This window comes from Hydra viridissima, unplaced genomic scaffold (assembly GCF_058129835.1).
Source record: "Hydra viridissima isolate aposymbiotic clone 2 unplaced genomic scaffold, HvirCarnegie_v1 scaffold_10, whole genome shotgun sequence".
NCBI lineage: Eukaryota > Metazoa > Cnidaria > Hydrozoa > Anthoathecata > Hydridae > Hydra > Hydra viridissima.
Genome location: NW_028324309.1, coordinates 17,041,395 through 17,069,346, shown reverse-complemented (window position 1 = coordinate 17,069,346; position 27,952 = coordinate 17,041,395). Strand labels below are relative to the sequence as shown.

The following is a 27,952-nucleotide window of genomic DNA, read 5'->3' as shown; positions in this document are numbered from 1 at the left end:
TATGAGAAAGATCGTTTAAAGAAGGATTGCTCCAACTAGGACTATTTTTATTAACTTGATTAATTTAAGAACACTTTAAATCAAAAAATGTAAAGTTTCTTAGACAAACTGTTTTAAAGATAAGAAGCGTCAATGTCAAAACTTTTGGTCAAATTCGTATGTCGTGGTTTACGAAAGGTCAGTTTTTAAGGTAACATTAAGTAATTTTAAGTCTATTTTTTCAAAAATATTTTCAAAAATTTTTTCTAAAACTTTGAAAAATTTAACTTGAAGTTCAAAGTTTTGACAATTTCTCCAAATATTTTGTTTAAAGCCACTAAATTTTAAATTTAAAGGAATTTAAAAAAATATTATATCGCCCATTTTTTGCTGATATCATCTCTAATCAAAATCTCAAACAATCTCATCCGCCTTCGTCCGCCTTTTTCCACCATATTGAATTTTATAATAAAGTACCTATGTCAATATACTATCCTGTATATGAAGCTATCTTCCAAGTCATTTCTCAATTTTAAAGCTGGCTGTCTCAAATCAGTTATCCACGTGATATTTTTTCTGACGTCTATAGCTTAAAACTTCTAATGATTAAAGGATCGCTTAGAAGGATTGCTTACAAGGATTTCACTATTTGTATTCAAACTGATGATACAAATCGAAGGGTCAAGTTCTACATGAGATTTTCGTTGTCGTTGAGCTTCGGGTACCTGAGTGATCATTTTACTCCCAAACAAAAACTTAAATAAAGATAATATTGTTACAAAAATTGATCCTCACGTTTAGTTTGTCAACTGCTTCATGATTTTATCTTATTATTGGTCCAAAATCTATAAAAATATAAGATGTCTATTGATTAGTTCACAAATTTTGCAAAACTTTGTTATACTCAGAAGTTTTTTTAAAACTCGATTCAAGCGAGTTGAGGTTCCTAATCCTTACAAATTAACTCTCAATCAAAAAGCAAGATTTTAACTCATTTACTTAATCATTTTTAGAAATGTTTGATGTATTGCGACGTGACAGATTGCATTTTAACTAGTCCATGAAATCAACATGATATGTTCACGTTTTAATTGATTTTCGATTCCAATAAGTTTATTTTAAAATGATAACACCTGAATTAAATGTAATTAATGTAAACATAAATATTTGCGCTAACTCTTAATAAAGCTAAAACGCTTCACTTCATAATCATTGGTTCGACACTCTTGAGCCTGCGTTTGCCCGCAGTTTCAACGAAAGTACTTACATTAAACGCAGCGGTTTCTATTCACCTTCCATTGTAATGAACAATCTCAAACATTTTAACTCGTTTGCTGCGGTTTTTCATTAATGCTTTAGGCATGGAAATGTTTTTATGCTCTATTGAAAATTTTATATAAATTCTGAAGTCTGTTTTTAAAATATTTTTAAAACTTGGATACCTCTGTTTTATTGATGAATAAAACCAGGACACGAGTTTTTAGATAATGATAATTAACCTGTATAATTAGTTAATTGATTGCAGAGCCCTGTTCGGTCAACCTGAGATGATTAGCTTAGCGTAGGCTAATGACTTGATTGCTTTTGGTTTATAAATAAATGAGAGTAAACAGCTATTAACCGCATTTGTATTAATAAATGAACACTTAAAAAAAATAAAGAAATAAAAGTACAGAATCGTTTTCGTTTCAGTACGTTTCTTATAGCGTGTTCCTACATTATTATCAAAGAGTTTCATCGCTTTACAGTTATTTTTGAAAAACTACTTCGAACGATAACGGCGTGGCTTTTAATGGCAGGCTACCGTAATCAAATCAGGCTTTGAATGAGGAACCTTGTTACTCGCCAAAAACTTTCAATCTACTAACGAAATTAAATATCGAAATATTCATGAACTATGCAACGATTGAAAATTAATCTACTGTGTCAAGTGAGGATTTGAAATTTAAAAGTAAAATAAAAAATCGTTACGCGCATGTTGTTTTTTTTAAAAAAAAAACCACATTAAACAATAACTTGTCTTTAGATTTTAGCAGCATATATTTTCGAGTGTTCAACCAATCAGAGTAAGTGCTATTTTTTGTGGGTTTTGAAATTAAAAATATTTCTGTTTAAGTATATATTTATTCATATCTGCACAAGATAAATATAAATGTATATGTTCTATGTACATTTATATATTATGTGCTTAGACTCTTTGGATGAAGTCGTTTATCCTAAAGTTTGGTACAAAGACTTTGAAAGAAGAACAAGAAGAAGTGCAGCGGACGAGGATAAATCAAAAGTGAATGTCCAGTTTAATGCTCTAGGAAGAAGTTTTCAAGCTCATCTACTGCTGAACAAAAGACTATTTTCCCCTAACTTTCACGTTGAAGTAGTGGGTGAGAATGGTCATTCAGAGAGTAGATACCAACCCGAAAACTGCTTTTACACTGGGAGATTAGACAAAGAAAACAACAGTTTGGTATCGCTAACAACTTGCAAAGGACTGGTAAAATAAATTATTGGAACTTTTTCTTTTTTAATTAGTTTGGTTTAAAAATGAAAAGTACGTGACCACGTAGTGGCATTTCAGGCACAGATCTAAGGGGTGGCCTTCATGGCAATGGCCACATAGTTTAAATTTAACCGCAGCCACTTTAGTTATGGGTTTTTTCGCTTAAGGAATATCCCTAAAAATCTAAATTTGTCTGCCATGGTTTACGGATTTTGGCAATAGAGATTCCTGCCATGGCCACAACAGTTCTTATTATACGTTACCGACGTTTTGTTCAATCAATGAATGCTGTGAAAAAAATATTAAAGTATCAATCTTTTATCGAAGTTTCAACCGTGAAAATAAAATTTGGCCACACAGTAACAAATTCCTGGATCCGCGACATTGCATACTATTTCTGCTGTCATAATAAATTGCTGATGAAAAAGAGCTTCACCATTAAAAATCATTCTTCGTTTGTGAAAAAAAACGCGCGCGATGCGCGGAAAAGTAGCGTTGTTTAGCGCAGCAGAAGTATGTTACCTGTTGTTACCTGATGATTTAAAAGGAAAACTAAATTTCTTTACAAATACTAAATTAATTATAAATACTAAATTAATTACAAATACTAAATTAATTATACCACCTTTTTCGTCAACCGCTGTCGTATAACTATTTTTCTGCGGTCGTATAATCGAAGCTTCGATTTCAAACTTATTAAAAATCGAAGCTTCAATTGCAAACTTATTAAAAAAACTATACATTTGATTTGACTCATTTAATACTAATTGCATTTTTCTACTTTTAAGTTTTATCATCTTTCAAAACTTGTTTGTTGAAAATATGTTTTTCTTTTTTTTTTTTTTTTTTTTTCTTTTAAGAACAAAAACATCAAATTTGGTTTAACATTGTAAAAATGAACTGGAATCACTTATTTTTATTAATACACAAAATTGCAGGTTCATTTAATTTTTTAATTCTATTGAATTATTCTCGTCTCTCTCCAATTATCGTAGTTATTTCGTTTGAAATTTTTCTAAAATGTTAAGAACCGCGCGATAAGTATCCGAAGTTCTTTAAAGGAGGTGGAATAATTTTAAAAGAAATATTGAATTCTTTTTTTATACAGTGTTACCTAGTATTAACAAAAATAGCAAGCAACTGAAGTGATATTTTAAAGAAAATCTCGCCTGGCTTCCATTCATGTTTCAGTGACCAGAATACATCCTTTTATTTTTTCTGAAGTTGCGTCCTTATATAAATAAAATGCGATTAAATTATTTCTAAATTTGGGTCCTTTTCTAAATTATTAAGTGTGATCAGTAAATCTGCTGCTGTGTTTCTCTTTATAATGTATAATTGTTCAAAATTTTTCTCTATATTTAATTAATCGGATGAATTCTCATTCACTTGTCAAGTTAAATTTCACTAAATAAATATTCGACGAAATTTTACAAATAAATATTTGACGAAAAACCTTTGAAAAATTGTGAAAAACTCTTACAGTTACATAATCACAAAATGTAAAAGTAAAGTGCACAACTTTGAAATAAACAAAAGTATAAATTAAGTTCCTACGATAGAAATTATGACCTAGTTTCATCTCTAAATTTTTAAATGAAATTGTTTTATCTTATAAAATATACATTTTAGATTTTTGATAACATAATCTGAAGACGTCCATTCTATCGATTCAGAAATTTATTTTAAATAGAACCTTTGATAAAAGCACAACAATGTTGCTTTTTAGATATATACCCTATTTTTACAAGCTAATTTCTTATAACTCGCTTTAGAAAAAAATTCCTCCCAAATCACGTTAAACTCTTTGGCGCCAAATCTAAATGCGAAACCAGATTTTGATTCTCAAAATGCAACTCAAAAATGAAAAAGTTAACCTCTGGCAAAAAATTTCCACCCTCAACTTTTGAGTTTAATTTAAATGTAAATTTATAGTTGAGTTTAACTTAAAAAAAAAAAGTACGTTTCTTGAAATTTTGAAAATATCTTTCAGTTTTAAAAAATAATTTACTAAAATAAAACAAAAGTATTCTAATGCATTATTCAAGCCAAGCCATACTCAAACATGACAGGCTCATAAAAAAAACCTTAACAGGTAAAAGACTAATTCACATTTAGATCACAAATACATTATGATAGTAGATATATTTTTATTACTACATGATAAAAAATGTTTTACTTAGAACGGAGTAATTCATACAAGCACAGGAAAGTTTACAATTGAACCGCTATTGTCGCATGAAGAAAGCAATTTATTTAACCAAGCTCACGTTGTGAAACGTTTGTCAGATGATCTTCATGATGAATCACATAAAAATGGGGATGAAGTTCTCAAAGATTTTTTTAAGTATTCTGAAAATGAGAAAGCTAATTCCACCAGATTCGACGGATTTTGTGGATTAGTAGGTATTATTTAAGCTCTAAAAACATTTAATAATGATAAAATAAAGTAAATTGTTTTACAATAAATGTATATTTTTTATTATAATAGTTGTGTAATTTTTACTATAATAGTTGTATACTTTTGCATTAAAGAGAAACCTCATGTGCGATGGGTTAGAAGTATTATGTCTGAAAAACTTGGTGAACAAACTATTGAAACAATGCTAACTGTGGATCAGAAGATGATGCAATATTATGGGCTTGATGCTGCCAGACAATATGCGCTCACACTGGCTAATATTGTAAGTTTATAAATATGTATAGTTAGCTGCTTAGGGGAGATTTCTTTGTTTCATTTCTAAGTCTCCTTTCTAATTACTTAAGTTAAAGTATGTTAAAAAAGACAACAATTTTTTCTAAATTACTGAAAAGGACACAGACTCTGCTAATTACTTAGGGTAATGGACCTCTATCTCTGGACACAGTATTAGTTGTGTCAATGTTATTGCAAATAACAATGTGCAAATGGTACATTAAAAAAACAACAACTATTTAGCAAAATAAAAAAGATTCTCAGAAGTGAGTTTATGTCCTTTTGCTTCTTTTAGGCACATGGTATTTTGAGAGATTCAACTATTGGACCAAACACAGTTAATTTAGTCATCATTAAACTACTCATTCTTACAGCTCCATTGGTATGATAGTTTTATCCTATATTTCATTTAGCAATATAAATTTTTGTTCTAGATTATAGACCTGGAAAGTACTTTCAGACAAATACCATGAAATATTTTTGAGTAATAGCACCTCTTGTAAGAGTAAAAGTTACTTGGTTCTACATTTTGGTGTGTGTATTATAAAGCAGGATTATAATTAATATTTGCATTGACTAAATTCCTTTTAGTTTTAATTTTATTGTTATAAAATAGTGAAACAAACTTTGTTCTAGATTTTTGTTAATTTTATTTTACTTTATATTTTCCTTCTGTTACTTCAAACTGTTGCTTCCAATCTAACACCATAACTGTTAATTTTTGGACATAGTGGTTACTATTTTTAAATACTTAATTTTCTAGAAAATTTTATTGCATTTAAAAAGTGATTTACCAATAGAAACTTATAACAGTTGTTAAAATTCTTATCTTTTATCACTGACAAGCTATATTGATGATCCTTGCTGAAAACCTGCCATGTTTTAGCTTTTTGTTCATTTTCTTAAGAACAGTAACTCATTTTGATGGATTTTATTTACAGTTGTTGAATTATAAGTATGATGGCTGTGCCTTTAATTTACTATTCATATCTAAGGATGACCTGAATATTAACCATCATGCTGCAAACACTCTGTTGTCTTTTGGCCGCTGGTCAGACAAAAGAAACTATGTAAATGCTGGTTACCCTGATCACTATGATTATGCTGTTCTTCTAACAAAGTATGTTTGCATAAGTTTATTTAAGTTCAGTTGTAAAAGGTACTTGTTTTGTTTTATTTATGCAATATTTGTCTGCAGTATTTATGAAAGACTTACAAAATATATATCATATGTATGAGATGATAAAAGTTGAATAGCTTTTCATAGCATTTAGCAAATATAACAAAGATAATCCTAAAAGATTTACAGAAGTTTAACTTTTACATTTAAGGCATGATATTTGTGTTGATATGAACCAACCATGCGAAACTAAAGGTAAAAACTTGTGTTAAAGTTTATTATTTAGCTCAGAAAATAAGTCAGTTTTTTTAAGATCAGTTCCCTTCTTTTTTAGCATAGTTTTTTTGAAAAGTGACTTAAGACTTTTAAAATCTTGTAGGTTTAACATTTGTTGGAGGCATGTGTGATCATACAAGGTCGGCAGCAGTCATTGAAGACAATGGTTTTGCTTCTGGATACACATTAGCGCATCAAACTGGCCATAGGTATTTATAGTTATGTATATAGTTTTCTATTCTTGTTATATATTTTAACTTCACTACAGTATCTTGCAAAAGTTATTTACTAAACAGCACAATGTTAAGTAATATTCTACCTTTCTGTATTAATATTTCCGGTCACAAAGAAATGTTGTTACATAATCACTAAAAATTTTTTGATAATTTGCTATTTTAATCTAATTTGTAGTCTTCCGCCAGAAAACACGAAAGTATAATAAATACTTTGTCATGTATGTAAGAGTTTCAAATAAAGTAAGTATGTAACATGCCTTCTTATCTCCACTAACTTTTGAGAAACTTTTTTCAGTCTTGGGATGGATCATGATGGCACAGGTAACACTTGTGATAGCAGTCATTATGTCATGTCTAAAGATGGTGGGCAAGGAGAAGATGCATTCCATTGGTCTCCTTGTAGTATTGACTACTTGCAGCAATTTCTCAGGTTATTTTAAAGCTATTTTTATTGTTCTGTATGTTAAACTTTTAATGTCTGTTATCTAGAGTGTGTTTTTGTTAATTTTTAGAAAGCCACAATCTCAATGCTTGGAAAATAATCCTCCCAGTTTCAAGTATGAAGATATTGAGATTTTTTCTAATCCTGGCACTGTTTATGATACTGATACTCAATGTCAATATGCTCTTGGTCCACAAGCAAAAGCTTGCACTACAGCAGAATTAGAGCAAGTAAATGAAAGTTTTGTTTTTAACCTTACTTTTTTCATAACAATTATCATCATCAAGACACACACACACACACACACACACACACACACACACACACACACACACACACACACACACACACACACACACACACACACACATGCATTTATGCATACATGCATACAAACATCCTCTTTTTTACCAAAGTAAATCTTTATAAAGTTAAAAGCTTCCTTTTAAGGTATGTCATGAGCTTTTATGCTACCATCCTAGTAATACATCATGCTTACAAATGAGCACTCCAGTATTAGATGGAACTGCTTGTGGTAGTAATCAGGTATTCAATTTGTTCTTAACTTAAAAGTTACAAGTTGTTTTAGAGTTACAAATATTTTAATTATGTTAATTACGTTATTATTATGTTAATTTTTCTCATCAGTACTTTTTTCTTTGGTTGTCTAAAATAATTAAATTTTTGCAGTGGTGCAAATCAGGTCAATGTGTGAATATTGGAATTGCATCTACTTTTATAGTAGATGGGGGCTGGACCCAATGGTCTGAATTTCAAGAGTGCTCAAGAAGTTGTGGGGGAGGGATTGCATACAGAGAGAGAAGATGTGAGGCACCAAGGTAAAAAGAAACTTAAAAAACACTTTTGATGTTGTAAATTGCTGTAAAAAACTTTTTATATTTTGTTAAAAGGTTTTTAATCTTTAAAAGTCTATAAATTTCTTTGAGGTAAAATTTTTTCAATACTTGTTTTTTTTTTTTTTGTTTTTTTGTTTTTTTTTTAGACCAATGAAAGGAGGAAAATACTGTGAAGGGGAAGCACGAATGTATGCAGTTTGTAACAAAGAAGTAAAGAAAATTATTTTAGCCATAATATTTGCTTAGTACACTTGATTTTTTAGCACATTAAAGTATTTTTCCTGTAAACATTTTTAATGAGCTTTGTTACAATTACAGCCATGTGCTAACGGCACTAACTATAGAAAGATTCAATGTGAAAACAAGGGTCAGACATATGTTGGCGATCAGAAGTACTCATGGACTTACAACAACATTATGCAAGGTACTTTTTTAGACTGCTAACTTTTTAGTTTTTTTAACAAGTGCAAATTCAATTCTGAAAAAAAATATTATACAAGCAAAAACTATTAAGAAATAACACTTGACCTTTTTAGCTGTTGTTTAAATTCATGGACCTTAATTTATATATACTGTCAACCAATCACAAAATCATTTTTAGTAAAGTGTATTAATGTCTTAAAGTTATTATTCAATATTTACTTTGAACCTGGTTAAGCTGCATTGGAATGTTAATAGATGCTCATGATGATGTTTTGCTCTAAAATGATTGTAGATGAAAGTTAAATTCACCATTCTAATAAAGATTTTATGTGTTGAACTGTGATTCCAAAAAGATTTTATTTGTTGAATGTGTTGAACTATTTCAGCTCAAGTCAATTAGTTTTTGTTATCATGTAAGAATTTATTTTTAGTAACCGTAGTAATGTTTTGTTTTTTTTTCTAAACTAAATTTTTAATTTTAAAAAAGTTAAATTTTGTTAACATAAAAATGATTTTTTGAGTTTTATTTTTAACCTTTTGTTAAGCATTGAGGGGTTTGCTTATTTGAATGTATTTAAAAAAACATCTTCTGATAAATTATTTGTAACAGTTAAAACAGGTTTATATTTTGGAAAAGTAATATTTAAGTTTTTTTTTTTAAAAATCCATGAATTTTAGGTTTAAATTCATTTTATTTTTTACCTCACTTTGGTATCCTTCTTTAGCTAAATTTTTTGTTATTTCTGTTGAGAAAACATAATAATGTGTTTTTTCTAGAATCCAGTTGTAATTTAAAATGTACATCAATTGATGGGGTGGTGAGCCAGGACTTTGGATTTGTTGTTGATGGTACTGAGTGTATTGCTTCAAATGTGTTTGGCAGATGTATACATGGAGAATGCAATGTAAGTTTCTATGCTTTCATACAAAATTTCAACAGCTCTTCCTTCAATGGCTTGTAAATTTGTAACAAGATTTAAAGTGGTTTGTTTTTAAACTCAAAATGTTTTTACTAACTGGCATATTAATATCATTTATTGAAATCTATATGGAGAATTATTAGCATCTTTACAAAAAACCTGTATATATAAGAGCTAAGTTAAATGCTAGTAAATATCAATCAATTATCTTTATGTTAAATATACTATCTTTAGGCTGTAGGTTGCGATATGTTGCTAGGTTCTACTAATATCATAGATCGTTGTGGTGTGTGTGGTGGTGATGGGAATCTATGCAAGGATATGATAAATCTCTCTGATAATCCTTTAGTTGTATCTAAAAGTATTCTAAACAAAGATATTTTGGAAGATGCAGGTAAAAGTTTAAAAACTCTTTTAATTAATTTTTTTAATGTTTTAACATTCAATCTATTTAGTGAGCTTTACTTAGAGTTTAATCTATTAATCACTATTATTATATTATATTTGTTAAATATTGAATTAAATCTTATTCTTAGTTTACTAGTATTATCAGGGTATATTGTCTGACATCTTGCATTTTTATAATTTTTTAGCCTTTTATTTGAGTGTCAATCTTCTACCCTAATACACCAAGTATATTTAGTGTTTTAAGCTTTTTCACTCAAAATTTTAACTAATCAGTTTCATTTCATGATTTATTACACTGCTTTAAAATCAGTGAAAGTTTATTTTAAATATTATTTTTCATCATTATCTTTTACAAAAACAAAGTAAAGGAAAAACAACTTTTTAAAATGTAAAACCTTTCTTGAGTCATCAAGTGCCATTCATCACATTATTCAGTGGTTTAAAGATAGGAATATCATTTATCTGTGGTCGGTGGTCAGGATGGTCACCAAATGCAAGTGAAAGTGTAGTTTGATGTTGATCAATGTACAAGAGTGGAAGCTTTCAAATGATGCTCACAGTTAGTCCATAAATTGTTTTTTAAAGGTACCAATCAAAAAACCAAGATTGGAAATTTAAATCCTTATTTTTCTGCAACTCTGTCAAGTTTTGGAGTTATTTGAGACAGCAAAGAGTAACATTTAGAGCAGCAAAAAAAAAAAAACATACATAGAGCACCTGCTGAAGAGAACATACCAAAAAAAATATTATAAATATTAAAAATTAAAAAAAAAAAATGGTTTATTTGGTAGACTTGTGCTATTATTCAACTTCATACAAGAATCAGGTTTCATTTGTGGTCCCAAGACCAAAACAGAAAGTTGTGATTAAGTCATGACTTGAGTTCCATCATGAACTTTTTTTGGCAAACAAATAACAAAGAACAGTCCACAGAAATTTTGCAGCAGTTAAAGATATCATCTACCAAGATATCCATAAATAATGATAAAAAAAAAAAAAAAGATGGCGTTACAAAAATAATGAGTAATTGCCATGCTTTGTCCTTTAGTTTTATTAGCAGTTTTTTCACTTTTACATGTTTAATTTTGTTTTTAAATGAATAAAAAGAATTAAATAAAACTTTTTTTATTTTATTAACTTTTTAAGGAGAAAAAAATAGATACAATAAAATATGGCTACTTTATCAATTTTATGAAAAGTAAATTCTAAAGTATTTTTTATAAAATAAATTTACAGGGAACAAAAACAGTTTAAATTTCCAACCTAAGTATTTACAACTGAAAGCAATCATGGATGAAATTGCAAAAAAGAAATGTGGTAATAACGAGGAATGTATCAAGAATCAGGTTATTTCAAGGAGAACTGTCATACAGTCACAAGAAAATACTTTTAAATGGGTTTCTAGGTCACTAGGCTGCAGTGTATCTTGTGGTACAGGTAAGTCGTTTTTGAAACTTTTGTTTTGTTTGTTGAATTGTTTAAAATTATTTTGATTGGTTAATTTGAAAAGGATTGAAACTTTTATCTTTAACCTTTTTCAAAATAACCAATCAAAACATTGTTTTCTAATCAAAACAAAGTTTTCACTTTAAATCTTTACTTAAAGTAAAGATTTAAAGTGAAAACTTTGAAAAAAAGAGTTTTTGCTTAAATTTCCTTTCAATATGATTATTTTTATGTATAATAACTGGTACAAACATTTCACTTGCATTTGGATTTCTAATGCAGGTACAGAAATATTCCAGCCAGAATGTCAAAGGTCTGATGATGGATCTGCTGTTTCAAATAATTTTTGTGACCAGGCTACTAAACCATCAATAGTTTTTAAAGCTTGTGGAAGTTCTGCTTGCCTCCCAAGGTTTTTTTTTTGTTTTTTCATCTTTCTGAATTAATTTATTTTAGATGTTATGCATCAAAATTTTTTGCAGAGTTTTCTTTTTTGGAAAAATTTTAAAATTGCAAATATGCATTCTTAGATGGTCTGAAGCTGCATGGAGTGACTGTACTAAGTCATGTGGAGGGGGGACAAAAGTTCGTACTGTTGACTGTTTGTTGAGAAAAGATAATGATGTTTATGTGCTACCAGCAACTGAGTGTAATAAAGCAGAGCGACCAAGACATCTTGAAACTTGTAATTTAATGCCATGCCCTCCTGAATGGTTTGCAGAGCCTTATGGTCCAGTAAGCAATCACTTTTGTTAATTCTGATGTTGATTTTTTTTTATTAAAAAATTATTTTAAAAATATAAAAGTTAAAATAGTCTTATAAAGTTGTAATACAGCCATTATTCATAACCATTATTTATAAGCTCTTTTAACAAATAAAATATTTAACAGTGCTCAACAGTATGTGGAAGAGGTTTACGAACCAGGAGCATAGTCTGTCGTTCTGCTAACAAACTTGAAAAAAAATGGATTGTTCATCCCAATGATGCTTGTTCAAACTTGACAGTTCCTGAAACAGAAATGATTTGCAATGCTCACAATCCATGTCCAGGGGATGGTAAATAAATTTGATCAGTTGAAAAAATATTTTACATTTTTTGAGCATAGCATTAGTTTAGCCTTTTTTTTAACTTTTTTTTGTATAATGTATCATATATAAGTAAAAATCAACAATTATTTCACATTCTACAAAATAAGATATAAAAAAAAAAATTGTATATTTTTTTATTCCTCTATAATTTATGATCACCATGTTGTTATCATTTCTGTTGATTTTTTCAACTCAAGAAAAAATCACAGAACACCATTCTGAGCTATTATGATAAATATATAAGAGATAGATAAGAGTGCACAATTTCATTTGAAGCATTTGATCCATTTTATTGCAAAGTTTGTTTTTGCTTTTTCTGTTGGACGCTTGATTATTATTATAAAGCTGAATGCCAGTCATTTTGTCAGCATTTCTGCAATATAAAATGTAATGAATTGTTAACAGCTCGCCAGTTCAAAACTGCATGATAACAATCAAATATTGTTGGCTAAGTTAATTATGTTTTTTTTATGTTGTACACAAGTGTTGACTAACACAAATTGTAATATTACATTTATAACATTATGATTTAGTATTATAATATCTTGTAATAACTATGTAATATAATATATTATAATATTACATAGTTATATGAAAGTGTTTGTATTGTGAATATAGCTGCCTAAAGTTTTTTTTCTTTAAATTTTTATCAAAAAAAAAAAATCTTTCTGTGTATAAGTTACATACAAGTAGTTGCAGTCTTTCAAGTATGAAATTTCTTTCAGGATCTTGTGGAGGTCGCTGGATAGAAAAAAGAGGTACTATTACAAGCCCTGGATTCCCTGGTTTGTATAGTAGTAACCAACAGTGTATGTATGAAATAAATGTTTCACCTGGAAAGATAATTGTTCTAAAGTTTCTGCTGTAAGTGTTCTTTAGATAAAAAAGTTTATGCATTTGTAATATTTAATATATTAATATATAAAAATATATATAACATATACAAAAGAATATATAATATTAGCAAATAATATAATATTGTATATTAACATGTAATGTACAGTAATATATGTAATATATATTATACACTAATATTTACAATATATTTTAACACTTATAATATATATTATATATATCTTTATGTTTTTTTTTTTTTCTTTTTTTATGATTAGAATTTAATTTAATTACAAATAAGTGTAAAATTACAGAATGAAAATTAAAAAGTAAGCGAGAATGCTCAGGAGACTTTTTTTTACAAGTTATTTTAAATTTTTTAGAATGGATATTGTGACCTCTTCATTGGTATGCAATAAAAATTTTCTAAGGATATTAGATGGTCGGTGTGAGGACCAAAGTAGGCCCTCTGTTGAATTTTGTGGCAAACAACTCCCTCCTGATTATATATCAACATCTGAAAATCTGTGTTTGAAATTTGTAAGTGACGTTGGAATGAGTGCACATGGGTTCATAGTTAACTACACTGAAGTGGACAATCACAGACCCCTTGTCACAGGTATTCACATTTTGAATGTGATATGTATTGTGATGTGGTCTGTTTTTTTTAATATTTTCCAAATATCTTCAAACAATTTCAATGTGTTCAATGTAAAATAATACAGAAATATAAAGTTATATTCTAATAAATTTACTATAAAGCATATATACGAAATAAAATGTATGCTCGCATAGCATTCTATTTTGAGAAACAAAAATGATCAACAAGTAAAAATTATCGATAGAAAAGATCTTCTGCATGGTGGAAATTCTTGGGAATAAAATTTATTTCGTAAATGTTAGAATGTGTTTGCAACCGTCACTCTCGAAACCAGCTGTCATGTAAATCATGACATTGCAAGAAATCTGAACAAACACGTTGTTATTACAAGCAATAACAATGAAAGGGATGACCTCGTTGCGTTAGATGGAGAACCGTCGTTGCATCTATCTGTGTCGCAACACTGTACAGAACATTTTGTCAAACCCGGGGAGCTGCATAGCGGCTTTTTTTCGCAGAAATCTTTTGAAAAGCAATCCCTTCTGTAATTTTCGAGCGATCCTTGTTTTGTGTACACGTAACCACACATTGTTTGATCGCCTTCGCACTGTACTTGAGTGTAATCGTTACAGTCATCCCATCTATTTTCGTCAACGCATTTCCAGCAACTGCTAGAACATCCTAAAAATGGCGAAGAGTAAAAAAAAATTCTTTGATCACTGAAAAACCTATTTTTTAAGAATTTTCTTTAGCTACTAAACAAAAGTAAATCATAAACTTGTATCAAGATATTAAAAATAAAAAATCTACAAGTATAAATATATAAATATACCAGCAAACTTCGCTGAAATCGTAAATATTGTAACAATAGCCAAATACATTTAAACGCTGCAAAAAAAATCGTTTAAAAATGAAGAAAAAAGTAAACACTATTTTAGAAGCGTTTTATTTGTTTTGTTGAGTCTACAAACCTACATATTCAAGTTTGTACATATATTTTAAATAAGTACTAATTCAACTTCAATGAAAGGAATGTATTTTAATTATTTATTACTCAAGAAAAGATTGGTTCTTTTAACTTATAAATTATAAAGTTTGTTCCTAAAATACCTAGCAATCATATTGAAAACAAATAATGAAATCTCTCCAATAAACGCTTCGGTTATTTATCAACGAACTACGTCTTTCCGAATATTAATAAAAATGGTAGACATTCATTACATAAATTTTTAGTTATATTTCCGTTGATTGGTCTCATAAACTTTTCGCCCGCCCCCCGCCCCGTTTTATATGTTAGCACTCAATTACTTTTTCATTCTATTACCACTACTTTGTTTAAAAAACTTGTTTAATGACGTAAAAAAGTTTAAAAAACTCGTTTGATGACGTAAAAAACGGCATTTAATAAAATCGCCCAAAATTCTGTTACCGTTAAGCATATTTGTAATGTTATCTGCACGAAATATAACCAGTAAATTTTCATTTTTTCAGACATCTGCGACATTAAAGACCAAGTCCTGACTGTGCCGTTAGGTGTACTGACTTCGCCAAATTATCCAAGAGAATATCCAACTAACGAAAACTGTCGCGTAACGTTTACGTCTCCAGATCAATCAAGTTATTTGCTAAAAATGTCTGTTTTTGACGTGGGCGTAAAAAGAAGAAGGTATTATACTGCTCATATATCTGTTCTTTACAGTTAGTTGTGTTTTAACATAAACTTTTTCAATTTAAAACGAGTTATCGTCATGTGATTTGAACTTTGTATCAACATAAAGTTTCCTATAGTCTTCAGAAATGTTTGCATCTTATCTTATTAATATCCACACTGTTGTGAAAAACAACAATCGACCTAAAAAAGATGATAAATTGGATTTTTGTTTTCTGAATTAATAGCGACTCAACGTGTAGAAATGATTACATTGAGCTCTTTTATGGTGAAAAGTCAGAGCAGGTTTGTGGTAAGACGTCTCAAACTATTCGCATTCCCTCCACAGAATTCACACTGAACTTTCATTCATCAGCGCGTAAATCTTTCGGCAAAGGTTTTGTGTTAACGTATGCTACTGAAAAATTCGCTTCGGAAAATGGGTTAGGTACTTCAGGTAATTTTTTTGATACTTTGTAGTTGTACTTATACATTATATTTTCTTTTCGATAATCGATCAAATGAAGTCAAAAAGGATTCATTTCTACATTGAATTTAAAGGTTTTTTAAAATTATTTCAGAACATTTCAAGGATTTTCCTGTTAAATTTCTGGAATTACAACAAAAGATTCCATCGGTGGATAACTTTAGTTTGTTTAAAATATCTTCACTTCCAACTTTTGTTCCAAGTGAGCATTTAAAAATTTATCTTACTTTTAAGGACAAAAAAACATAATTTTAAATGTCTGACGGTTTTATATTTTCTTAAAGATGTTGAGGTAAAGAAAAGTGTTAACCGCATGCACATCGAAGGCGAGCGTACCATTAAAGATGTTGAGGTAAAGAAAAATGTTAACCCCATGCACATCGAAGGCGAGCGTGCCATTAAAGACCCAAGTGAGCTCACTAAAGTGTTGCAAAGTCTCGCTACAAGTAAGTTCAAAAAAAAAAATTTAGTTTTTGTGTTTTAGTTTTTTATTTTGTTATTTTAATCTTCAACCCTTTAAGGTCTTCTTTTTAAAAATTAACTTATTATTTAGTCGGCTCGTCTAAATTTTCATATTCACATAATCAAAAACCAGCGAAACTGAACGATTGGTCTATGGTTGTCAAAAAATCTTCTATACCGCGACCTCCCGTAAGTGATAACGCAAGAATTTTGAACAGCGAAGATTTTTTAAGGTCTTCACCGATCATCACCTATCATTCACCCGTCATATCTTCACCTTTAAATAGCAAAGGTATTGACAGTGTCTCAAATGTTTTCTCTCCCCTGCCTTATGAAAATGACTTTAGTAACAGGATACCTTACATCTATAAACTGACAGATAGAAATAACGTACCAAACACATTGCCTTACATTTATTCACCGAGACGCAGTTTATTGGGATCAGTAAATACGTTTCCTATACCGACCATTCCTCCTCCTTATAATAACGGACCTTATTTGTCTAGCCAAGTTAATTTGGAGCAAAAGATATTTCCTGCAGCTAATTTTTTTTCTCAACCAACATTTCAAGCTAAAGGATTTTTACCGTATAATAAACAAAAATCTTACGACCCAAACGTGACCCCCTACTTCAACCAAGCAAACTACTACGCAAACCAGCCTTACTTCTTTAACAGGTTTTTTTCAAAACCTTCGATTTCGCTAAACAATTTTAAAAGTATTGTTCCCGTGATTTCTAATGACTATCGTCATCCTTCATCTTTCTCGAACTATGAGAATACAGTTGTTTCTAAAAGTTTTAAAGGGATCCCTCTTCACATCAGTAGTCGTAGTGCGCTTAGCGGTTTATCCAGCTTACAGACCTCTGTTCACAATAACGAAAACAATAGATTACATATGCCTCCGCTAGATCCAGGCAAAATTATCAATACAGCACGCAACTACAAACCGCAACTTGAAAGAAGTACGATACTGAAACCGGACAATCAACGACGCCCTAAATTTAGCTACACTACTGACTCTACGCTTAGTGACGATTTATCAATGTTTGGAGATAGAGGTACGCACTTTCTCTGACCAACGGTTTCTTTAAAATTGAGGTTTCAGTAAAATTAAAATGTTTAGAAAAAGGAGGATTCTCCACTCTCTGAAAATTCTCAAATTCTTGAATGTTTTCTGAAAGATCGATAAATGAATTTTATTTATCCTATTTTTTATTTATCCTATTTTTTTTTAATGCTTGATTTCATATCATTTGTAATTTACTCTGTCTTACTGTATTCTCTTGTTCCCTCCTTATTTTATCAATAAAAACTTCATTCTTTGTGATAAATGAAAAACTATTCAATAATATTTGATACGTTTTTCTTATTTCTTTTTTTACATATTATGTTTAAAAAGAACGCAGCGTTTATTTTTTTAATATTAATTTGATTAATGTTAATAATATATCAATTGTGTTTTTTTTTTTTTGCTTTTAGACTCAGCAGGTGTTGAAACCACTTACTTACCTATGTATGATGGAGAATTGGAGAAACGTACCTTGCATCCAACTGCCACTATCGGAGATAAACATATCAACAATAAACTTTGGACACCGGATAAATATAGCCAAAGAACGATACTTCCAGGTGGAGATATTCCGTTGTCTAAGCTTACACTAAGTGATGTGTTGAATATTGAAGCAAAAACCAACCGTCTCATTACTAAATTAGCGGCAAAAAATTCGATAACCCCCAACGATCTGAGTCTTTATAAAATTGTTAACAATAAAAATATTTTAGTGCGATTTCCATACAAAAGAGACGAATCGCAAAAGGTTGCCAATTTTGATCTGAGACGCATTAGTCTAATATCTCGCATCAACCAAAACAAAACAACTTTTAAAGTTACCGCTGCACCGGGTAAAAAAGCATTTGGAAAACAGTCAGCTAGCTATTCAGTGCAGGACATGTTAAACCAAACAAATGTTTCTCATAAAGACAAATCTCCTAATGGTACTTCTTTTTATACATTTTGTATATTTCAGTTTGTATTGGGTAAAGTTCGCTCTGTTAAACCTCTCCCTGTTATTCCTCTGTTAAAACTCAGTTATAACTGTAATTTGTTTTAGATGCAGGTATAATGAATAGCGTATTACATGAGCATGCACATGATTGGGAAAATTTGGGATATAAAGTACCTGCATCGAATTTACCAGTTGACTATAAAAGGCAGTATCAATCTCTTCCATTTCAATTTGAACCTTCAATTGGTATTTTTAATAGTAAGTGAACGGCTCTTTTTTTTTTTTTTAGTTTCTAGTTGTGAAAAATTTTTTCTTTTTTAGTTTTTTGTCGTGAAGAATTTTTTTTTTCTAAACAAACTTTTTGTTATCGCATTCTGAAAAAGCATTTTTTTTAAAAAAAATAATAGTAATAATAAAATGGTTTATCTTTCACTCTCAGTTTGACCAGTTTATGAATACAATGTAATACAATATTTTGAAATTCACCAATGAAATTAAAATTTCAGACAAATGCCCACCAAAAGAAACCATTTCCTGTCGAGCAGTTATATCTCATACATCGTGTAGCCATGACAATGAGTGCCTCGATCTAAGATTAGGATGCTGCCAAACTAGCTGTGTACAGCAGGAGTATATCTGCATTTAAAAGATATAAAATGACTAGCACCGAATTGTGTTGGTGGTTTGGAGTTTACTGCACTTGAAGTGCACTAAACGTGTTGCTTTACAATTCAATCGAGGTGTTGATAAATGCTAATTGAACTGAATTAGCTAAAAAACAGAAAATTCAATTTTGCTGACCAAAGCTATTTTAAAATTTTAATGGCTGGCCTCGTATTCGTCTAAATGGAACGACTAAAAATAGTTTATAAAATTTTTTGTAAATATGTAAAAAAAAGCATCTCAGTATTTCTAACTTTTAAAAATAAAAAACTTTTAACAATACAAAAGGTTTAAATTTTTTTTTTACAAAAAAAAAAATAATAAAGATAAAACTAAATTAATAAACTACTAGAAGAAAATTTAGACATTAAAGTTTAATATCTAGAAAATACGATTTAAACACGTGTTAATATTAAAATTGAGATTCAAATAAGTTAATATTTAAAAAAAATTGTAAATATAATAACAAAACTCATAACTTTTGTAATCTAACGTTTTTTTTCTTTTTCTTTTTTGTTTTTTTTATGATGTATTTGTAAATAAATGACACGAACGTCCCTTTGTAAAAGAAATAATAACAATATATACTATAGATACTTAGTTTTGTTTGTTCTTAAAGTAAAAATTTATTTGTAAATAATTCGATGATAAAAATTTTAATAGCATAAAGATATTTTTAACAAAAACCTTTTTTGTTTTTCAAATGAAAGGAGCCTCATGAAAAACTAATTTCGTGTTCTGGCGTCTTCTAATTTCAGCATATCAATTATGAAAATCGTTGTTTAAGATGTAGCCTGTAGGCTGCATCGTAATGAAATTGATGAAAAACGGATGAAATTTTCTAATTTAGAATCTAACTTACATAACTTTCCAGTGACAGAAAGGTGCGGGATTCAGTTTCTTTTTTCTTGGGGTGTTTATATGGGGGGGGGGGGGGGGGGTAAAGCGCTTAACGAAATATAACTCGTCAAACGCGTTAGATCTCGTTAAACATAACCGAAAGAAAAACGTTTTAGTTGTTTTTACATTTAAAGTGAGATCGCTTATTTTTGCCGAGATCTTCATGCGAAGTACTTGGGCGAGTAATTAAGCATCTACTTATCGTTTCATTTCCGTATCGTTATCATTCCGATTGGGAAAAAAAGTGTCATCGAAATGATAACGACAAAATATCGTTAAAAATTTTTTAACAGGTATTGTAGTTGGTTTAAATCTCGGTATATACCGGAACTCTCGTCATTCCGATAGCATTTTTTTTTCCAGTATCTTATCAGAATGATAGCGATGCGGAAAGGAAATAATACGCAGACGCTTATGAGTAACTTCATTCGTAAAAATTAGTAATAAAGAGGATAAATTTCATTTTTAGACAGTTACTGATAAATGAATTGGGAAGAATTCAAGACTTTAAAATCTGTGGTGGGTCAATGTGCAGCCCCCTCCACACCCAAAAAACTATAAAAAGGACATACTCTGCTTAAAATAACAACAAGTCATACAAATTGTGTTTTGCTTTATAATTAGAATAGTGAAACCATAATAATAATAATAATAATAATAATAATAATAATAATAATAATAATAATAATAATAATAATAATAATAATAATAATAATAATAATAATAATAATAGTAATAATAATAATAATAGTAGTAGTAATAATAATAATAATAATAATAATAATAATAATAATAATAATAATAATAATAATAATAATAATAATAATAATAAAATAACAAGATTACTTTGTAATAATTTTGATTTCTTTATTTCCAAGAACTCTGAATTTGTAAATTTGTAAATCTTTTGTTCAACATATTGGGGAGACTGCAATAAAAAAAATCTCTATTTTGATTGAACGTGAAAGTTTTTATAGAAGAGCAGTGTGTTATGGGATGGATTTTTCAAACATCGGCATCTTAATAATTATACGGCAACAAAATTGCCAACCCTTACCTGGCTGATACATGCATTATTTTAATTCACCAAGTAGTTCTTAGTTTCTGCTTGTAAAAACCCACACATTGACCAAAAACCTTTATTTGTTTTGTTGAATGAATAATTTTATTCGAAAATAAATATTTTTTAACCTGTTTAGTAAACCTTGTTTAAAGATAACAAAAGAAATGAATATTTGAAGAAATTCATCATCTACAAGTTATTGCTGGTCTCCCAGATATTTCGCGAGGTTAGTATTATTTTGTTCTATCTCCAATTTTAAAAGTTGGGAGAAAATGAGTTTTTAATTTTAGTAAGTAATAATTACCTTTAAAATACACTCTATTTTACAAATTTTTTTCTAAATAATTTGTTTAAACATAAATTGTTTAGAGATAAGTTATTATTTCTTTAAAAATTAAAGCTGAAATTTTAAATAATTTTCCCTCTAAGAAAAAAATCAAAAACTTTCTCCCAACGTTTACACTTGGAGAACAAAATAGTTCTAACCTCGCGATTTGTAAAATAAAAGAAGTAGTTCAGACTGAACTTGAGTCCAATATTTCTTCTATTCAAAATATTCTTTAATCCGGAATTTATGTTCCTTTGGCGGGTGGTATAATCAAAAAAATTGAAGTACAATAATTTGTTAACCTTTCAATTTGTCAGATGGAAAATTTTAAACCTTGGTTTCCGCAGTTTTTAACTTTTATCAATGCTCAAAGTGTGGTAAATCTGCAACGGAAACAAACCAGTTCTTTTTAATAGTTCAAAAACAAGCTCTGGAGGAAACCAGGTATTGTGTATCAACTTTGCATGTCTGAATGATTTTTATAGAATGCATACTCCACATCTATCAGGAACAAAAATTATGTGGTTGTTACACCGAACATTAACCTGAGTTTAAGAAAAGGTTGAGTTTAAGCCATTGACCAACTAAGAGTAGATGGAGCAGGTGTTTTTCGAAAACTTGTCTCAGCAAAATTAATGGAAGATGATCCAGATCTTATGAAAAGGCTTCTTGTTAACCTTACCACAATCTCATATGACAGTCGCTCTGTTGGGAAAATGAATTGCTCAATGTAGATTTGTTTCCATGGTATCCTATAGTCCCAGACACTTCATAAAATGTTGGTTCTAGGCCACAAAGTCCTTGAATGAGTTCAATTATGTTTTCTGAAGAGGCTCAAGAAGCTGCAAATAAAATCAGAAGTTTGCTTTGTGAGATTTTTACGAAGAAATTTAATCGAAAAAAAACAAACAACTAAGACCTTCATTTCATCAGCTGTTATGTACGTCTCACTCTTAATTCATAAAAAACAATGCTGTACGCATCATATAATTGGATCGGATAAAAGTAGAGCTATGAAATAACATTTTGAATGTTTCATTAGAATATATAATTATACACCGGATATGGCTTTTTCAATAAAATGTAAATGGAAAAAGCCGAGGGCAGTGGTGAGACACGCATAAATTTATTGCTAAGGAAAAAAAAGCCACTTTTTTTATTCAAAGTTTTCTTGCAGTAAAAATGCCACTTTCCTTTGTTTCAAAGTTTTCTTGATGTTTTATTACAATCTGTCTATAAAAGTCTTTTTCTTCATGAGGACCATTGTGTAGCACTAGTTTTAAAATAATAGCTCTCTTGATAATAAATAAATTTTTCAATGATGTGACGAGTTTTCTTTATTTTCAACAGCAAGTTTAAGTTTTGGTTTTTCTACCTACCGAAAAGTTGGTGGAAACAAGAAATTTTTTTGCAAAATAAAATTGTTCCTTTGAAGGTAGTGCATAAGTAAGTGGTCCAGAATTCTTATCGATGATGATGCAATAATAATTCTGTTTGAAATCTGCATTGAAAAAAAAATTTTTTCAACTACAAAATTTTTACTTTTTCGTTTATCTTGGAAGTATGTCTGCCTCGTTTTGAAGTATGACATCATTTCGAAAAAGAAAGTAATTTCCTTCCTATAACAGAAAGCTTTTTGTTGAAGCAAAAACTAAGTGAGGAATAAATAAATGAAGATTATATATATATATATATATATATATATATATATATATATATATATATATATATATATATATATATATATATATAAAGATAAAGAAGTGCATGCTAAATACTTTATTTAACGGAAGGGTTTCATGTTTTTTGTACAGCTTTTCGTTTATTGAAGGCAAAGAGAAGCTGATCAAAGTAATATATCAAAATACAAATTTTGCCCAGGATTGACAAATAATGATGCTAAAAGTATGCTGCAAAACATTCCATTCCATATATATATATATATATATATATATATATATATATATATATATATATATATATATATATATATATATATATATATATATATATATATATATATATATATATATATATATAGTCTATTGACAAGTAAAACTCACTGCAGCTAATTTGAGATAATCAAGTTTTAGTTAGTTTACTTTATTAAAAAATCCATTTATCGAGACATCAATGTGATATCTCTAGATAAAATACTACTATTTCGGATTGATTTACGCACTTAGTGACTTTTTCTTGCAATATGTTGTTAATATTTGGGCATCATAGTGTATAAAAGTCAGTTTCCCATAAAACTGTAATTAATGAGTTGTACTTGTCAACCGACGATATCAAAATCAAGAGTTTTTGTTGAATTTTTGAAATTTCTTTTTTTTAATAGAAATGTGGCTCTAAAAACAGCTATTTTTAAAATTTAAAAGTTATAGCCTTTACATAAAAGTTTAAAAAATTCTTCATTCCACATTTTACTGAAATTCCTAGAACACTTTTTTATCTTAAAGTTTCTTTTCTACACATCACTGGGAGTCAGCTAAGATGTTATGAAGACCGAAAATCTTTGTTGTTTAAACTAGCAAAAACGTTTTTTTCCTCCTTTAAACCAATACAAACGTTGTAATGTCTTTATTGGTTTTCCTTCAAACTCTGCGCTTACTTCATTTCAAATCACATATATTTTTAAAAATTTGAACAAATGAAAAACACCAGTTTCGTCAGAAACAAAATCGCTTCGGCGAAAAAAACTTCAACTGTTTCTCATTTTTTATCATGATATTGATCCATAGCTTTAGACTGATTGATAAGGATATCATTAAGAAGAACAATCTTTAACAATGTTCATATAAAAGTGTCAATGTAAATTTACGAAAATCAAAAAAATACATCGATCTTCCCATTTATAAATAAAAGATTTTTATAAAAGAGATAACCCATTTAATATACTAAATTATTTACGGTTACTGAGCAAACAAAGAGCGAATTAAACTTGCATAGTTTTTATTGATAGCAGCTATGAACATCCAAAAGATGCAGAGAAGGAACGTTATCGAATGATCTGCGAGAAGAAAAATGTATGTTGATATTTTTTGTTAAATTTTATGCCAAGCAACATAAAAACGGTTTTAAAGTTTAAAAATGCAGGAAGATTGATTTCTTCTGAAAATCCGCTTGGTTTATCCTCTTCTATTAATCTGCTTTATTAAATGGTCAAGCATATCCAAACACAACTTTAAAAAAAAATTAGTTACGAAAAAAACAAACTCGCTCAAACATAATTATGTAAATCTTGCTTTGTAGAAAGTTTGTGCAAAAGAAGGACGTTGTCAGGTCGTCAGGAAATGCGGAAGCAATTGATCCTGCTATATTATTTTCATCAGTACGTACAAACAGGTAAAATAAGCATAAAGTTTCGTGAGTTATCGTGAGGTAACAATCTGTTTTTTGTAGCATTTCAATTGGGCTTAATTTCAACCAATCAAATTGATTTGTCGATCTTTAAAAGTTTCGAGTAGTTCCATTATTTTTGTCAAAACTGGCTGCGTCATCAGCTAAAAACCCTTCCTTTTTTTTTTTTTTAAAGATGTTTAGCAACAGCATCCAGTACTTTTTGATTGGTTTATTGACCATGTTATTGTATTTAGGCGTCATCAAGAACAATTGAAGAGTCTTAATAACAAAGATTTTAAAAAGATAAACTAGGTTTTCTTGCCTCCATTAATTGTCAACTAATTATTAGATTTTCGTTTTTTTCTATTGCAACAACGTTAAGGGTTTGGTTGATGAAGGTGGTTGAAAAATCCATAATTTCTCTATTACTACTATTAGAGAGAAGAAATAAATAGAAAAAAGAAGAAATGAATAGCTACAAATTACAGCTCTCATATACCAAACTTATATACCATAAATTAATTTTTTTTTTTTTTTTTTGGATTTTTTCCGTCTTTATCATGCGAAAATAGTTAGACGAAAATGGTTCGGTTCTGAATACCCGCTGAGATATGACCCTAGATACACATTTTAGTTTATAAAATAATTGATGTAACACGCTTTCCATGCTGTATTCAAAATATCAAAAACATAAATTTAAATGATTTATTAGGTTTATATCTAGACATAATTTTGTTCGAGTTAAAATAAGACAAGTGTAGCTAAAAAATAAGATTAGTGTAGCTGTAAAATAAGATTAGTGTAGTTGAAAAAGGCTCACAGTACTTTAAACATTGTTAAAAGTGCAATTCATCACAATTATGATTACTACCTGCTGCATATAAACCGTTTTCTTAAAAGTGAATTCAAGAAATCATTGTGTAAATGATTTTTGCCTTTAATTATTTTTCCACCAAGATGAGAAAAAATTTCCTTTTTATTTTTAGCTGATTAACAGTAATAGTTAACAAAGTATGCGAATAATATCAGCAAAAGTCAACACAAAATTAAAGCAGCAGCGTATTGCACAGCAACTCATTACGCTGTTAGTGCCAAATGCATCATTTCACATGAATTATGAATTCGTCTAACCAAATGCAAGATTGCATATTATAAAAAGATTTCACAAAACTTGTGTAGTCAGGAAATGTGTCATGAACAATTATTCAGCTATCATTAGTTCTTCTGGATAATGATAATCTTCTCCTGATCTAAATTCTGTAAATCTGTGTTGCTGCTTTAAATTGATGAATTAGACAATGTGACAATCTAACAATGAAATTGACAGTCTAACTATATTTGATTTAATAAGAGGATTGTAAAATTAGAGTTTACAATATTTTTTTTACAAATACTTTTTGATGAAACTGAAATCTGCAACTTTTTCCAGATGTTTTAAAAAATTGTAAATAAATTTAGTTCAAAACCTGTACCTATCTAGTATGTTCTAATTTTTCCTTGTAGCCATTGTTATTACTTTTTTTAATGACTTCTAATTTCATTTAAATTTATTTATTAAAAAAATACACAGAATTATAATACTAAGGAATTAGTTAGCTATCATTTAACTAACAATTTTCATATTTTCACTGTGTAGTTACAAAAATTTAGTAAATCTCAAACTTTTATGTCAGCATATGTATTTACATATTTTAATCAAGTTGCTTAAGGAAAAAATTGTAGTTTTTTTTTTTTTATCTTGGAAGTACTTTTATCTTTTCCCACTCTAATGGACTTAACAATATGTAAAGAAAGTGTCTTTTATTTAGTTCTCCTGAAGCACTTTCTTTCATCATTTTCTCAATACAGTACTAGACTATTTAATCCTTGCAGATCACAGACAATGCAAAACAAACTTTGATAATTTATTATTAACACAATCTCCTTATGTAGTACTCATTAGGCCTTAAATGTTGAAACACTGACACATACACAAAGGTTTGTTTATTGCTTCAAAAATTTATTTATTGGTTTTGCTTTTTGTTTTAAAACTCTTGTATTGAAGTTTTTTATGCTTATTTCAAAGATATCATATTTTGATCAGAATAAAAGCATCTGCCAAAATTGAATTCAAAGTTTCCACTTTTTAAAGAAAGTTCCAAATTTTTTCATTAAAACAACAACAAAAAAGTTAAAAATACTACATTTTTCATTCCTTATCAAAACTAATTAAGGGAATTTTAATTTCGATTATATTTGTAATCATCTAAAACTTGAAAACTATTATTTAAAACTATTATTTGAAACTATTTCAAAAATTATGGTAAAAGTTTCTGTGGATTTCTTAGAGAAAAAAGGGGAAAAAAAATTAAAAAAAAACCTTGAGTTCTGTCAAGCATCGAAATTTAGTAGAAACTTGTAGTATATATACTAATGATAAAAGACCACACAATAATACTAACACTCAGTAACTTTCTCCTATAATTCTTATATGACAGCAAAAGTTAATATATATATATATATATATATATATATATATATATATATATATATATATATATATATTGTGCTGGTAAATTTCCTCTACTATCACAAGGAAGAAAAAGAAATTGTTAAACTCAGGTGTCAATATTGCCATATTATCCACTTTTATGTTCCTAGGAAAAACACTAGGATATCAACTATGCTAATCAAATATAGGATATCAACTATGCTAATCAAATATACTGCCAGAAAATAGCTGAAGTTGCATCATGTCTACAAATCATTAAAAAAAAGCTGTACAAAAAATTTCAAGTGATACAGCATGAAATTTAGTTGAGATTCAAATTTTGTTGATTAGAAAAGAATTTTTACTTTTAAAGAATTTGTTTTAATTAAAGGGAAGAAAAAATGGTTTACATTCAAATGATTTTACACCTACAGGCTGATATTGGGTCTCTGGATGTCCTCTGTCTACAAGTAATTATTTTAGCTCTTTAACAACTTTCATGTCCGCAGTTGACATTTGTTCAAATATTAGTTCCCTTAATTGTTTGCTCATTTGATTTCTAATTTCTTTTTCCATCAAAATGTACACATAAATTAATTCTCTATGCAATTCTCCATGAAGCTTCAGTCTATTCTCATCAGAATTCTTGAGAATATATTTATAGCCAGTATATCTATATATAGCCAATTGCGATGGTGAAGGAATAAAAACTCCTTTCACAGAAGGTTTAACAATTTTGGATATTACTTTGCTA

General features: G+C 28.8%; 3 protein-coding genes across 10 annotated transcripts in view; 2 read left to right on the top strand and 1 right to left on the bottom strand.

Annotated features, from left to right (window-relative positions):
- Nucleotides 1–1,361: 1,361 nt before the first annotated feature.
- On the top strand, nt 1,362–19,684 carry LOC145181564 (A disintegrin and metalloproteinase with thrombospondin motifs 6-like). 7 transcript variants are annotated; one of them, XM_090100295.1, is made up of 31 exons: nt 1,362–1,909; nt 2,006–2,045; nt 2,172–2,470; nt 4,660–4,882; nt 5,012–5,160; nt 5,467–5,553; nt 6,167–6,291; nt 6,503–6,546; nt 6,671–6,776; nt 7,099–7,233; nt 7,316–7,475; nt 7,696–7,791; nt 7,936–8,084; nt 8,249–8,312; nt 8,421–8,526; nt 9,303–9,430; nt 9,680–9,839; nt 11,090–11,290; nt 11,582–11,711; nt 11,830–12,034; nt 12,191–12,356; nt 13,115–13,253; nt 13,607–13,842; nt 15,316–15,490; nt 15,721–15,929; nt 16,054–16,161; nt 16,244–16,405; nt 16,513–16,713; nt 17,903–18,418; nt 18,535–18,687; nt 18,936–19,684. In XM_090100295.1, exons 1-31 carry the CDS (start codon nt 1,877–1,879, stop codon nt 19,073–19,075), a joined length of 4,845 nt encoding a protein of 1,614 aa, XP_089956421.1. In that variant the 5' UTR covers nt 1,362–1,876; the 3' UTR covers nt 19,076–19,684. The 7 variants fall into 7 exon arrangements, with proteins under 7 accessions (XP_089956421.1, XP_089956418.1, XP_089956422.1 ...); XM_090100292.1 differs by having other exon boundaries at nt 16,513–17,481; XM_090100296.1 differs by lacking the exon at nt 16,513–16,713.
- On the bottom strand, nt 13,902–14,826 carry LOC149883405 (uncharacterized). Its single transcript, XM_090100299.1, has 2 exons — nt 14,657–14,826; nt 13,902–14,505 (listed from the first exon to the last, which is right to left on the bottom strand). The coding sequence occupies exons 1-2, from the start codon at nt 14,703–14,705 to the stop codon at nt 14,171–14,173; spliced, it is 384 nt and encodes a 127-aa protein (XP_089956425.1). The 5' UTR covers nt 14,706–14,826; the 3' UTR covers nt 13,902–14,170.
- Nucleotides 19,685–24,332: 4,648 nt separating the features above from the next.
- The window catches only part of LOC145182122 (uncharacterized), an 18,829-nt gene continuing 15,209 nt past the window's right edge, over nt 24,333–27,952 (top strand). The window contains exons 1-2 of one of the 2 annotated variants that reach the window (XM_090099380.1): nt 24,333–24,412; nt 24,639–24,731. In XM_090099380.1, coding sequence (XP_089955506.1) covers nt 24,680–24,731 — 52 coding nt within the window. In that variant the 5' untranslated portion in view covers nt 24,333–24,412; nt 24,639–24,679. Of the gene's footprint in view, nt 24,413–24,638; nt 24,732–27,572; nt 27,669–27,952 lie in introns of those variants that run through there. The other variant, XM_090099381.1, reaches the window with a different exon arrangement.